At 34.9% G+C, this 15671-nt stretch overlaps 1 protein-coding gene across 3 annotated transcripts in view; it reads right to left on the minus strand.

Moving 5' to 3' along the window:
• The window catches only part of SLC30A7 (solute carrier family 30 member 7), a 102155-nt gene that overhangs the window by 69705 nt on the left and 16779 nt on the right, over positions 1 to 15671 (minus strand). For all 3 annotated transcript variants that reach the window (XR_008500620.2, XM_054475537.2, XM_054475524.2), the window contains exons 6-8: positions 14543 to 14686; positions 10189 to 10239; positions 6477 to 6612 (exon numbers count right to left, since the gene is read on the minus strand). Coding sequence is in view for 2 of the 3 variants with exons in the window: in XM_054475537.2 (XP_054331512.1) it covers positions 6477 to 6612; positions 10189 to 10239; positions 14543 to 14686 (331 nt within the window). In the remaining variant the exon portion in view is untranslated. The remainder of the gene's footprint in view (positions 1 to 6476; positions 6613 to 10188; positions 10240 to 14542; positions 14687 to 15671) is intronic.

Genomic DNA, 15671 nt, shown 5'->3' on the forward strand with positions numbered 1-15671 from the left:
TGAAAAACAAAATAAAATAAAAGAATCTCAGAATAAAAGAAAAAATCCAAAACAAAACCCACAAAAATATTAACATGGGTCTCTTTTGGTAATTTTTCCTTATCTTTTTCTATATTTTACCAAGTTTCTTTGTCAACATAATTATTTCCATAATTAAAAAAAACTACTTTTAAATATGCAACTTCATTAAATCCTCAGCCTCTTCTCTAAATAGCCACATAGCATGTTCATGCTCTACCTGAAAACTGACCACCAATGAAGGGCACTGTCTTCCCTAGAGCACTATTAAGAAGTGCCGTTTTCTCTCCTACACTCCAGTACTGTTGGGGCTTGTGGTGAGGCAGATGTCCTTGCTTGTCACTACCACTATTTATCACAGTTCCTACTACTTCTTCCCTACAGCACAGTTTCCTTAAGGCCCGTGCCATTAGATCATTCCACCTTCTACCCATCTTGATTACCAGGGTTACAATTCCTGATTGTCCCCCTTCAGTCACTGAAAAATTTGGTAATGGGCTTATTATCTTTCCACCTCTACTCTTTTCATTATTCTTGATATAAATTATCCATGTGGGCAATCCACCCAACATTGGGTCTCTATATGCTAAGCTTATCTTCTGCCCCTATAATCAATCACACCTTAAGCCTTAAGATCTCAATTCCAAGCATCTCATAATCTGAACAATCCTTCCTATTTCTGGATCAATTCCCCTAATACCTCCACTCTTAATACTTCTTCCCAAACAGGAAAGATAGGGTCAGTAGATTAGACTGACCCTATCTTAGGCCACTAAGTGGATTAGACCACTGAACCTAACACTTTTTTTTAAAGCATGCATCAATTACCTTTATATCTTAATTTCTCACCATTCTAATCCCTGCCTTGCCCCTTTCTCACTGTCAGTACTCACCTGACAAAACCCCAAACCTGTTAAATCCAACTCTCTGTCTATTCCATACCTCTTACCAAGTAGCTGAACAAGACTGAAGAAAAACATACAACTATTCTGGTTGTTTGCACTTTAAATTCATGACCACAAACCTCAAAGTGGGCCCTCTGTGCTGCCAGGCAATCACACTGCTCCCTTTTACAGCAAAAGGCTTTGAAAAGGAGTTGACTTAGTTGCTATCTCCATTTCCTCCCCTCCCATTCTCTCTTGAAGCTATTCTGTCTGATCAGGCTTTCATTCTCATCACTCTTCTTAGTCCCAGCAGCATTTAGCAGAGTTGATTAGTCCTTCCTGTTTAACAGGTTTCTTTATAAGGCTTCTAAAACAACATAGGGTTGTATCTTTCTTCCCACCTCGCTGGTCATTCCGCTTTACTCTTCTTGGTTGCACCTGCCTCCTGACTACCCCCAGGGCTCAGTTCTCAGGCCTCCCCTCCTTTATCAATATTCGGTCTCAGAGCAAACTGTCTATTAAATACGGCTTTAAACAACATATATAATCTGATGACACCCAAATTTCTATCTTCCACCGCAACCTGCTCCCTGAACTCTAGAGATGCAGATATATAAACATGTATCTACCACTCTCTGCCCTGCTCATTGCGCTCCAGTTACACTGCCCTTCTTGTCATCCTTGTATCTGGCATGCTCCTGCCTCAGTGTGTTTATACTTGAAGTTCCCTCACCAGTGATATTCTTCCTCTGAACAGTCCCATGTCCCTCTCCTCCACCATTTAGTCTCTGCTCCAATATTACCCTATGCAGAAGACTTTCCAAGCCCTTCTAAAATAGCATCTTAGCCTACTCTACGGCATTTGTCACCAACTGACAGTCCATTATCTATTTGCACGTTCATTTGCTTTACTGACCGTCTCCCTATTAAAATGTAAGCTCCATGAGGGTAGGCTATTTGCCCATGTTGTTCACTGCCTGGCACAGAGTGGGTACTAAAACATTTGTTGAAGTTTAAGATACATGAAACTTTTCTGTTACCTTCAAAGAGTGGGATTATGAGAACCTTTTAATAGGTAAGTTATACATTTCAGTAATGTTTAAAATTTTAACAATAAGAATGTTAATATAGTTTAGATATGTGTGCCTGCCCAAAACTCATGCTGAATTGTAATCCCCAATGCTGGAGGTGGGGCCTGGTGGGAGGTGTTTGGATCATGGGGACAGATCCCTCATGGCTTGGTGCTGTCTTCACAATAGTTAGTGAGTTATTTCGAGATTTAGTCATTTTTTTCTCACTCTCTCTCTTTCACCATGCTACATGCCTGCTCTGCCTTCACCTTCCACCATGACTGTAAGCTTCCTGAGGCCTCCCCAGGAGCTAAGCAGATGCCAGCACTATGCTTTCTGTAAAGCCTACGGAACTGTGAACCAATAAAACCTCTCTTCTTTATAGACTACCCAGTCTCAGGTATATCTTTATAGCAATGCAAAGTATTACTTTGGTTATCAGAAAAACAAGAGCAAATAATAAAAATATTAAAGCTTAACAATAACAAAAAGGAATCCAATCATATGACCTGAAACTATGTATCTATGTAAGTTACAGAGAAGTTTGTAAGTAGGTCAGTAGGACCTAGACAAGGATGACAAATAAGTTTTACCTTGGAAGCCAACTGTAGTTGACTGGTTGTGGTTGCTTGAAGCACTATATTGAAAGGGCCCCTGAAGCTAAATCAGTTTTAGCAGGCAGGAGTACCATACTGAGGGATATTTTCCAGGAAAACAGAAGGGTTGGGAATTGTGGCATTCATGCTAGATGAATTCCAATGCCAGATGAATACCACTCCATGACTTTAAATCCTGGTGTGGACTATTTTCAACCCTTTCTGTTCAGTTGGCTGCTCCCAAGAATGCCTATTTGTATACTCTTTGTCTATTTGAACTCTCCATATCAATGTCTGAGAGATCTCAAACTTACATCCACAACAGAACTTTTGATCTACAGTCCTCTTTAAAAACAAAAACACTACCTTTCTCCCAGTCCCCTCTCTTTTAGTAATGACACCTCATTCACTCAGTTGCCCAGATTAAAAACTCTGGAAACTATCCTTAATTCCCCTCTTTCACTCAACGCTGACCCAAACATTTATATTCTCAAGCAAATCTTGTTAGCTGTACCCCAAAGCATTTTCTAACTTTTCTGTGTCTCTCCATTTCTAAGGTTAGTACCTAAGACCAAGCCACCATGGCCTCTCACCTGGTCCACTTTAAATAATAGCCTTCTAGCTGGTCTGCCTGTTTTCACTTGTGCCCCCTTATAATCTATTATCCACACAGCAGCCAAAATCATTTTTTAAAACAAATATCCTTATTGTGTCCCATTGCACTTGGAATAAAATCCAAACTCCTAACCCTAGGTAGTCTTCCCCAGCCTATGTCTCCAACTGTATCTCTAACCACTCTCCTCTTACTCCCTATGCTTCAGCCATGCTGGCCTCCTTTCAGTATCAAAGCTGCTGTCACCACAAGGCTTTTCTACCAACTGATCCCTAGACTAGAATGTTCTTCCTCTGACAAGATTTTCTTACAACAATAAGATCTCAGGTTAAAGGCCTCTTCTTCAGAAGTCTTCCAGATCTACTCAATTTAAAGTGGCAACTCAGTCACTATCATATAATCCTATCTTAAATCTACACAATACAAATAACTATTTGGCATTTGAGCCATCTAATTTATTAATTTGTTTGTTGTCTCACTCTCCTATTATAGGATCAAGACAGTGAAGATCCTGTCTAAGATTAAGTAGGTGAGAGGGCCTGTTTAATAAATATTTGGTGAAGATGATTTGTGCAGTTTTCTTAACGTGTGTTATATTCAGTAAAACAAGTTTTCTTTGTGCGTCTGTGTATGTTTATTTATTTATACTAGAGGAATAAATGAATGAGAACAGAACTAAGTAAGAATTCCCAATTTGGAATTAAAGTAATTCTCTGAGATTGAAAAAAAACCCACAAATTTATTTTGATTCAAATTCAAAGTGTACCAATTTTTTTTTTTTTTTTTTTTTTGGCCAGGGAGAATTAGGTGCTGACTTTAAAACAATGAAAAAACAATTTGCCCTAATGGAGCTCGAGGGCAATAACAAACAGGCTATGGAAGTAAATGCCATGAAAAGGGTACTACAGTAGAAGGTGCTATACGTGCAATCAACCCAGCCTGGGAGGTAGAGAATCAGGAAATGCTTCCCAAATAAATGCCATTTAAACTGAATCTGATCTGAAGGATGAGTAATTGTGATACATATACATATGCTAGTGGGAAGGGGTTGGTGGTGTGGCAAGAAAGACATGAAGTATAAGAGTATTTTGAATAGAGGAAATATGAGCAAAGCCCAGAATCCAGAGAGCTGATAACATACTCAGGGAACTAAAACTAACTTACTGTGGCTGAAGAGCAAAGTATGAATTGAGAAGTACTGAGAGAGACCAAAGAGGTCAACAAGGTTAATATATCATGAAGCTTGTTAAGGAGTTCAGACTCTATCCTAAGGGTAAGAGTCATTAAAAGATTTAAATAATTTTATATGTAATATAATCCTTATTAACAAAAGATAATTTTAGCCAATGTGATGTGTTTAGAGGGAGACAGAAAGGTCAACCTGGAGATTGTTACAGTTTTCCAGGTAAGACATAATTATAGCCAGAATTAGAATAGTAAGAGTGGAGACAAAAGTGAATATTAAGATCCTAGTCTAAGAAGAATTAGAAGCAGTTAAGTGAACACTAAAAGCACAAATAAAGAGGTATAGTTGTAACAGTGAATAAATTACCAAAAGTCAGACTTCACAGAATATGGGACATCTAAGCTGAAATTTCAACAAGGTACAGTAAGATTTCCAAAGAAGAAGAAAAGGCATTTCAAACTTTATGAAATCCTTTTATTTTCCTTTTTATATAGAGACAGGATCTCACTCTGTCACCCAGGCTGGAATGTAGTGGCACCATCATAGCTATCTGCAGCCTCAAACTCCTGGGCTCAAGAGATCCTCCTGCCTCAGCATCCCAAGTAGCTGCAACTATAGGTACACAACCACCATGCCCAGCTAATTTTTAAATTTTTTGTAGAAACGTGGTTTCACCATGTTACCCAGGCTGGTCTTATACTCCTGGCCTCAAACAATCCTCCTGTCTCAGCCTCCCAAAATGCTGGAATTATAGTTGTAAGCCACTGTGCTGAGCCTATAACAGACTTTTATATAGCAGAGTTATTTCCCTGTTCAAATAATTTGAAAAAATTAAAAAATAATCTGTATGTTTAAAATGTATATCCTATTTTTTTAGGCAGAAACTTTAAAAAAATCTCCATTTATGACTCATCTTACATTATGATTTCATCATACTTTATTAAATCTATTCTAATAAACTACAAGCTATAAAAATCTTGAGTCTGGCCTCTAGCAGATCTTTGTTATCATTACAAAAAAGTTTTCCTGACAGTAAAATCACAATGAAAAAATTAAAACAGTCCAGTCAAGACATATACAGTGTATATGTAAATTTTTAAATAACTGAAGACTTTAAAATGGAACATAATGTCTTATCATTATGATAAAAATTAGACCAATAATAAAATGTATCTCAGGATGAGTTAAACTTAAAAGATAACAACTATACAATCTAATTCAGCAAATATTTACTGAGAATTTATACACCTACACACATTTATCTTTCCATATACATTGTCCCTATAGTAGGAAATAGAAAGATAAAGAGCTAGGAGGCAGATGCTTCCTCAAGAATTTTGTAAGCCAGATGGGAAGACAGACATAATTCATTTCAGGTAGCATTTTTACAAGACTTCTACAGTGATAACATGACTTTATGAATAAAAATGGTTCTAGCAGAGGAGTCTTTTATATTCTTTTGCATTTAATAATGTAAGATGCAGATGTCAAAGGATTAATACACTAACTATAGTGAATATATTTTATATTTCCATTATTTTACTCTATAGATGTAATGTTGGATTCAAGAAAATTACTACTGATTTGAATTATGACCAAAAAGTTTAACTGCCAAATATCAAAAAGAAACATCAAACTCTAGGTGAGAAATACATGGCAAACACAGAAAACATATGAAGATGAAAAGAGTATCTCAGGTGCGGTGGCTCATGCCTGTAATCCCAGCGCTTTGGGAGGCTGAGGCGGGTGGATCACCTGAGGTCAAGAGTTTGAGACCAGCCTGGCCAACATGGTGAAACCCCATCTCTACTAAAAATACAAAAATTAGCTGGGCACTAACATACAGCTGGTTGCAGGTGTCTATAATCCCAGCTACTTGGGAGGCTGATGCAGGAGAATTGCTTGAACCCAGGAGGCAGAGATGGCTATGAGCCGAGACAGTGCCACTGCACTCCAGCCTGGGTGACAGAGCGAGACTCTGTCTCAAAAAAAAAAAAAAAGCAAGCAAAGGAAAACCAACATAATTATTTGTATTTTAGATCTATAATTTAAGTAACATATTTCTCTCTTCGTCTCACTTGAATACTTGAAAGTAACAATAACACTTACCTTACAACTATAAGAATGGCTATAAGAATTGAACAGATAGGATCTGCTATCATCAGACCAAAATTTTGCATCATGATGGCAGAAGCAATTACACCAATACTTCCAAGTGTATCTGCTAGGATATGTAAAAATACACCTAGAAATAAACCATAATAAAAATCAAAACAGTCTTTTGGTTAATTTAAAATACGAATATATCCTAAAGCTATACTCTTAATTTTATATATAAAAAACTAGATATCAACTTCAAAAATAAGTAAGCATGTATATTCACCATTTAGTAACCATGTAATAGTACATTTATGAATTAAAATCATTTCTTATGTTTCAAATCAACAGGGGTTGAAATATCTGACTGGTAAATTATACTTTTTCTTAATGATATAAATGAAGTAGAGAAGCAAGTTGATTTTAAAAATTGTTTGTGAACATTCACCTCTGGCTAAAAGGAGTCCAAAAGTCAATAATTTGTTATAGTACGGAAACTGCATTAGGCTAAAAGAACTGGTCAAGAAAACATTTTTAACCATAGATATACGTACATACAGAGCCCTCTGCTGGTGATTACAATTATTACCATTTGGGACTACAATTTCCCATAAACCATAATTTTACTTTTCCTGTTACACTTATTAATTATCCTAAAAGCTCTATCTAAACTGGTTACATACTACACTCAGAGGTGATGTGAAAGCAGGCACTGATTTGAATATTTTTAAATAAACATAAAATACATGTTGAACTTTTAATAATTAAATATTAAATTGGTAGGATACTGATGTTATACTGATATTCTAAGAACTTAGACATAATAACATTTAGTAAGTCAAAGTTGCCCAGAAAACCATTTAAAACGTCAAGAAGTAAGATTTTTGTACAATGCTTTCTAAAAAAACTCAACTGAGACAAATTATTCAACGTTTAGATCTTTAATACAAAATTTCTATATCACAAAACATTCTTTTAAACTTCAACCATGTCTTGCTAAAAATAGAACATTATTCAATACCATCATCTGCACTATTTGAAAAGAAATAGTTAATGCATAAAAAGCATGTATCTAGTTGAGAAATACTTGATTTTTCTTTTTTAGTATTCACTGCACAATAAAGGGTAAACTGTAATTATTTTTAGGTATAGAAATACAAAGAAACTCAAGAAATGTTCTCATAACTTAAAAATTGACTGCTAATGAGTCAAATCAAATCTTGTGTTCTGGGAAATTATACTTCATTTTATCTGCCACTGATAGAAATTTATATCAAATATTATATTAAATATAAATCATCCCTCACACCTACATATAACTTTTTGTTTATATACAGTTTAACTCTATTATTATAACTGTTCTTCAAAAAGAACAGTTCTTTAAGAACAACTTTCTTAAAAATTTTTCCAAAAGAAATAAATTTTGTCAGACATACTTATAGAATAAATATTCGGTTCCTATCACGTATTTCAAATAGCAGTGAATTAAATAGGTTAATAATGTTGGGGCCACTTTAACTTTTAAAACTACAACTGGAAAAAAAAAAAACCACATCAAAGCAGATTGAAGGTCCCTAACTACAAACTCCTATATGCTTTTAAGCCTTTATATTCTTTAATCAGTGTTTTGGTAGAATAAAAAATGAAAATAACTCTAAATACGAAAGGAAAAAGAAAATAATTATTTGTTCTTGATTTTCATTAGACTGGAAAGTCCCTGGCTACCATTTATTTGCTAACCTGAAAACTGGTTTTATTAGTAAGTGTCATTAAAACTACCTAAAGCCTTCTTACTACATAAACTGTTTAAGAAAAAAAATCACTAAGAAAGAAACATAAACTAGGATGTTTAACTTATACAAAGTTAAAAGCCTTAGAAGATGTGGTAGGATACTGATAACCTAACCCCCCAAAACCTTAGTAAGCCAGGAGTTAAGATGTAGCAAATAATTGAAAAACATAATTAATTCAAGTTTTTCATGTATGAATATCTATCTACCTGGTCATTTTACAAGAAGTTTTTAATGCCAGGTAGTTATCTCTGTTCTTCAGCTATTTACTGGGCTCTTCAGCCACCATAAATTGATAAATATTCAGAAAATATAAACTTATTTTCATAATAACTTACATAAAAGAGAATTAGAAAGGCAAATCTAACTTCCTTTCCTCCAACTTGTGATGACTTTCAAAATTAAATTCTTATTATCAAGGCTAATTTATAGTACTTGATATAGATGCATCATATATGCATGATTATATGTTATTTCAGCAAATGTTATTCTAAAACAATTCCATATCTTTTGTAAATGGAAAACTTGTGATTGGAAGACACATTTAAGCCTTCTGAAAATAAATTTCTCAGTATGAAGGAATATATTCACAGTGAAAAAATAAAAAACGAGAGTTATATAAAGAAATAGTGAAGAAAAATAGGTGCAGTTGAGATTGGATCAGAAGCCATTCAGAAAGTCAGACTGAAGTCAAAAGTTAATAAAGGCAAGTAGATAGCTGGGAATTAGGAAACCCTGACAATAAAGTCTAAACGGAAACTCAGAGCCAGAGATTGATTCATATCCTACCCCCCACCCACAAAAACAAAACAAAACAAAACAAAAAAAACTACTATAATTCATAGACAGGATTGATTTTCTCTGGCTTGTAAAATTTTGTAATATACAATTTTAAACATGTAAGCTCCTACAGGTATTAACTATTGATGGCCTATAAATATGATGGAGTTCTCACTTTGCATTAAATTTTTAGCTCTAAATTTTCCCACAACATAAAAACATATTAAGTATTATTCTCGGAAAAACTATGTAATAATCCTGTAAAAGCAAACATACTCCTACAGACAGTCCTCGACTTAAAATGATCAACTTATGACTTTGGCTTCATGATGGTGTGAAAGCAGTATGCATTCAGTAGAAACTATACTTCAAATTTTGAATTTTGATCTTTTCCTGGGCTGGCAATAATGTGCTATGATCATCTCTCACGATGCTGGGCAGCAACAGCAGGCGGCAGCTCCCAGTCAGCCATGCAATCACAAGGGTAAACAACTGATACTGTACTCTACAGTGGACTATATTAAATAAATTACATGAAATATTCAACACTTTATTACAAAATAGGCTTTGTGTTAGATGATTTTGCCCAACTGTAGGCTAATGCAAGTGTTCTGAGCACATTTAAGGTAGGCAAGGCAAAACTATGATGTTCGGTAGGTTAGGTGTATTAAATGCATTTTCAACCTACGGTATCTTCAATTTACCACAGGTTTATTAGGACACAACCCCACAGTAAATCAAGAAGCATCTATACAATGTTTATAGTCACAGGCGTGGGTATTACTTATATTTAAGCAGAATAGTTTCCGAATCTTTTTGAGATGCGAGTCTCACATGTTCCCCAGGGTGGTCTCAAACTCTTGGGCGCAAGCAAGCAATTCTCCTGAGTAGCTGGGATTGTGGGGACATGCCAAGTGCACCCAGCTCTATATTTTGCTTTTATTATCAAATCAGAGAAAACAGTCAAGTGACAATTAAAAGAATGTCTGCTAATATATCTAATAGTATATAAAAAATAATCACTAGAAAGGCTAACACTAAACACAAACACTGTGTTTTATATTTTTCTTAAAGGTAAACTTCAGACAACTAAAACTTCAAAACTATAAAAGCAGTTTCAAAAAACTAAGAAACATAAAAATTGCTTGTCATACCTTGTAAAATCTGTCTGCTGGGTCCTGTTGTTTCTTTTAAGGAGGGGCCATCTGTAGAGAATTAAGTTATTTTAAAACATGTTTTCAATTCCTCATTCAAATTTTTACAATTCAGAGTCCTTTTCATTCAAATGCATCATTAAGAATGCACGGCTATATAGCCATATCAAACTTATAAATTTATTTTTTAAATTTAATAAAATAATTGAGTGGAGGTAAATTTAGTGGCAGTAGTTTTAAAATTCATCAAAAGTATGGAGTATTTCAGAAATTATTGTATTAAAAAGATTAAAAGCACAGGAAATTAAAGACATTGTGAAAATCTTCCAATATTCATAAAATATCTTTTAATACTCTTACAATTGGAAAATTCAGAGAAACCCAAATGTACTGCTTGAAGTTATGAGGTCCAAGAAATGAAGCCAGGATAGAAAGATAACTTGACTATGGTAAACAGTAGTTTTTCAACAGCTTCTAGATTAATGTGGCAAACTCTTGATACAGAAGAGATAAAAATAATTTTTTTCATTTTGTTTTTACGATGAAAAAATGCTATAATTTCTCTCTAAACATCTTGAAAATTACCATTCAGCTTTAACATTAAAACAGAAAATATAGGAAAACAAGGCAAAAGATGAGCAATATTTGTTTAAACAGATCATCAGGAAGACTGACAAGCTTTCTGATCACAACTAACAATGTACCTGCTATCATCATTTGTTCGTGGCCCACAGCACTAAAAATGTCAAGGTACCCTTATCAGCACAGCTTTGATAGAGCATTATAACAATGTTCTGCAATAATGTAACAAAGAAATATAAAAGCATAACACCATATAATATTTCCTATCTAGATATTGTACTGCTGTATGGGAATGAAGAAGTAGCTACCCTGAAAAATCCAGCTGATAGCCAAAAGTGTAAGAGATATGCAGTTTTTCAACATTATTTTGGGATGCATGTGAGCAAAAAAGTTGGAAAAGCAAGGTTTTAAAGCATACCAGTGTAACTGTTATAAAAATACAGCATATTTTAGAGACTGACACAGGCAACAGGCAAAAATAGACAAGAAGGATTACATCAAATTAAAAAGCTTCTGCAAGGCAAAGGAACCAAATAACGAAATGAAAAGGCAACTTACAGAATGACAGAAAATATTTGCAAACTATGTATCTGATAAAATATATACAGAACTCACAACCAACAGCAAAGGTAAATAAATAACCTGATTTTAAAATGGTCAAAGAGTTACAGAAAGACAAACATTGCATGTTCTCACTTATTTGTGGAGTATAAAAATTCAAAACAATTAAACTCATGGAAGCAGAGAGTAGAAGGATGGTTATCAGAGGCTGGGAAGGGTAGTGTGGTGCTGCGGAAGGAGTGGGGATGGTTAATGGGTACCAAAAAAAAAAAAAGAAAGAATGAATAAGATCTACTATTTGATAGCACAACAGGGTGACTACAGTCAATATTAATTGTACCTTTCAAAATAACTAAAAGAGTGTAACTGGATTGTTTGTAACACAAAGGATAAATGCCTGAGGAGAAGGATACCTCATCTCCATGACGTGATTATTTCACACTGCATGCCTGTATCAAAACATCTCATGTACCCCACAACAATATACACCTACTGGTTGGGCACAGTGGCTCACACCTGTAATCCCAGCACTTTGGGAGGCCAAGGCAGGTGGATCACGATGTCAGGAGATTGAGACCATCCTGGCTAACACAGTGAAACTGCGTCTCTACTAAAAATATAAAAAGTTAGCTGGGTGTGGTGGCACACGCCTGTAATCCAGCTACTCGGGAGGCTGAGGCAGGAGATTCACTTGAACCCGGGAGGCAGAGGTTGCAGTTAGCCGAGATCGGACCACTGAACTCCCTCATGTGTGACAGAGCGAGACTCCGTCTCAAAAATAAATAAATCAATAAATCAATCAATCAATCAATAAATAATAAGAACATACACCTACTATGTACCCACAAAAATTAAAAATAAAAAAATTTATTAAAAAAATAAAAAAGTAATAAATGGCCAAAGGAATAAAATAGACATTTCTCCAAAGAAGACATACAAATGGCCAACAGGTACATTAAAAGATGCTCAACATCACTAATCATCAGGGAAATGCAAATCAGAATCACAATAAGATATCATATCATACCTGTTAGAATGTCTATTACCAAAAAAGCAAAAGACAGTAAGTGTTGGGAAAGCTGTAGAGAAAAGGAAACCCTTGTATACTACTGGCGGCAATGTAAACTGGTGCAGACACTACGGAAAACAATATGGAGGGTCCTCAAAAAAACAATAATGGAACTACCGTATGATCAGCAAACTGGGTATATATCCATGAGAATTGAAATCAAGAGCTCAAAGAGATATCTGCACTTCCATATTCACTACAGCATTATTCACAATAGCCAAGACATGGAAGCAACCTAAATGTCCATCAACAGATGAATGGATAAAGCAATGTGGTATATACATACAATGGAATATCATTCAGCCTTAAAGAAAGAAAGAAATCCTAATTTTGACATGTGAACGATCCTGAAGGACATTATGCTAAGTGAAATAAGCCAGACACAGAAGGACAAATACTACATTTATATCACTTATATAAGGAATCTAATAGTCAAACTCATAGAAATAGAGAATAGAATAGTGGTTGCCAGTGGTTGGAGGAAGTTGGAAAAGGGGAAATAATAGTCAAAGGGTACAAAGTTTCAGTTGTGCAAAATAAATAGGTCCTAGGGATTTGTATGGCATGGTGCCCATAGCTAATACTGTATTGTATACTTAAAAATCTGCCAAGAGTGTAGATCTTATGTTAAGTGCTCTTACTGCAAAAGTAGAAAGAAAGAAAGAAAGAAAGAAAGAAAGAAAGAAAGAAAGAGAAAGAGAGAGAAGGAAAGAAAAAGAAAAGAAAATAGAAAAGGGAAGAAGGGAGGGAGGGAGGGAAAGAGAAGAAAAGAAAAGAAAAGAAAAGAAGGGAGGAAGAGAGGGAGGGAGGGAGGGAAAGAAAGAATAAAAGAAAAGAAAAGAAAGAATTGAGAGTAGGAGGAAACTTTCAGCGGGAATGGATATGTTTATTGGAGAAATCATGGTGATGGTTTCATGGGTGCATACTTACCTCAAACTCATCAAGTTGTATACATTAAATATTTATCTCTTTTCATATGTCAATCATATCTCAATAGAGTAGTTAGAAATTTTTTTTTTTTTAGACAGAGTCTAGCTCTGTTGTCCAGGCTGGAGTGCAGTAGCGTGATCTCAGCTAACTGCAACCTCCGCCTCCTGGGTTCAAGCTATTTTCTTGCCTCATGGAAAAATTTCAAAGACTGAAAAATGAAGGGCTTAGAAGGCTCACTCTCCAAGGTCCCTTTCATATTTTCAATTCTAAAGCTTCAGGATTCTATGTTGCAAATACAAGATAATACTTAAGCATACACTCTATTGAGAGTAATCAAATTGTGTCACCCAAGCAGCTTCTATTAAGCTATACTTTATGAACCATGTAAAATATAATTCAAAATAAAATATTAAGTTGATAAACACCTCGTAACTTAGTACCCAATGCTATATAAGTTAGCATCCAAAGATTTCTAAAAAAAACATAGAGGTAAACATCAGGTGACAGACATCAAAAATTATAATACAAATGTGAAAAATTGAAAACCTCTACCATATTTTTATAAGCCAATATAGCACAAAAGGCCTCGTGATGCTTAAAAAATTATGATTTTCATTTCCTAAAATGCAATTGTTCCTCATTCACTAGTACTCATTTAAAATAGTGGCATTTGGGGGGAGGGAAAGGGGGATGGTTAATGAGTACAAAAAAATAGTTGAATGAATAAGACCTAGTATTTGCTAGCACAACAGAGTGACTATCATCAATTTGTAATTTCATTGTACATTTTAAAATAACTAAGAGTATAATTGGATTGTTTATAACACAGGATAAATGCTTGAGGGAATGGAAACCCCGTTTACTCTTATGTGATTACTATGTATTACATGCCTGTACCAAAATGTCTCCTGTAACCCATAAATATATATACCTACTATGTACCCACAAAAATTAAAAATTAAAAATAAATACATAAAAAAGTGGCATTTTATTATGATATACCTCCTGGAAAAAAGCGAACATCCACTGCCTTATACTGAGTTAATTTCATGCTATACAAAAAACAAACTAGCCCTGGGAACCATTTAGACTGATTCATTAGAAAAGAAGTTGATTGGGTATCTTTTTAATAAACTATTTCAACTAGGAAAAGTAGTCCACAAAACTCTTGTTTATTTGGAGGCTGTCCATTTGTCTCTAGGCTGTACTCACCACAAGAATGAAAGTGTCCATGTCCATGAGCATGATCATGGCTATGTGCAGCACCATGTTTCACTTCATGGCTATGGCAATGATCGACATGGCCATGTGCCTGATCTAGAGCACCATTAAAGAGGGAATGACTGTGTCCATGGCCTACAAAACAAAGTGTTAGGACAGAAGGTATGTAAAAATATATTATATAAATGGTTACAATTATACTGACACTAGCGCAAAGAATCAGCTCTAAACTCAGATCAATTCAATAAACATTTACTTGTAAAAAGTGTTACACATTTATTAAAACAATCCTAAGTTTCTGCTATGGAGTACCAGAAGGTAATGAAAGCATAGAGGAAAGTGATAGACCTTACTGGAAATGAAAATAAGTACTGACTGGAAGTATACAGATATCTCCAAAGAGGTCAGATAATGTTATTCATTCATTTGAGAAATATTTATTGGTAACATTTTCTATTATAGGAATCATTCTAGGCACGGGAGATGAGGCAGTAAACAACAAAGACAAAATTCATGGCCAAAATTTTTCAAAGTACTATTACACACACTAACAAAGATTAACAAGACATATGCGAATGCTCACATTAAGGCAGACACAAGAAAGCTGCTGCATTTGGTAACAGAATCAGTAAAATTACATTAAAGCAGGTAGAAAAAGCTAAATGCAAAAGAATGCAGAATCCTTTCTCCACAGCATACCTAAAAACGACTAAACCACCGAGAAACATCTTATACAACCTATTCTAAAGGACAGAAAAAAAGTGGATGCTATCCAAGTCAAAAATATCACTTTTACTAAAATTCTAAATACCAGTAAATTAAATCCAGCACCGCACTACATGAAAAAATCATGACTGTGAGGATCTCCAAGACATATTTACATAGTACATTTCATAAACACACATACTTGTTTTTTTTTTAGACGGAGTCTTGCTGTGTCACCCAGGTTGGAGTGCAGTGGCATGATCTTGGCTCACTGCAACCTCCACCTCCCGAGCTCAAGCGACTCTCCCATCTCAACCTCCTGAGTGGCTAAGACTACAGGCACGCACCACCATGCCTAGCTTTTTTGTTTTGTTTTGTTTTTATTTCTGTTTCGAGATGGAGTCTCACTCTGTCA

Source organism: Pongo pygmaeus, chromosome 1 (genome assembly GCF_028885625.2).
Source record: "Pongo pygmaeus isolate AG05252 chromosome 1, NHGRI_mPonPyg2-v2.0_pri, whole genome shotgun sequence".
Classification (NCBI taxonomy): domain Eukaryota; kingdom Metazoa; phylum Chordata; class Mammalia; order Primates; family Hominidae; genus Pongo; species Pongo pygmaeus.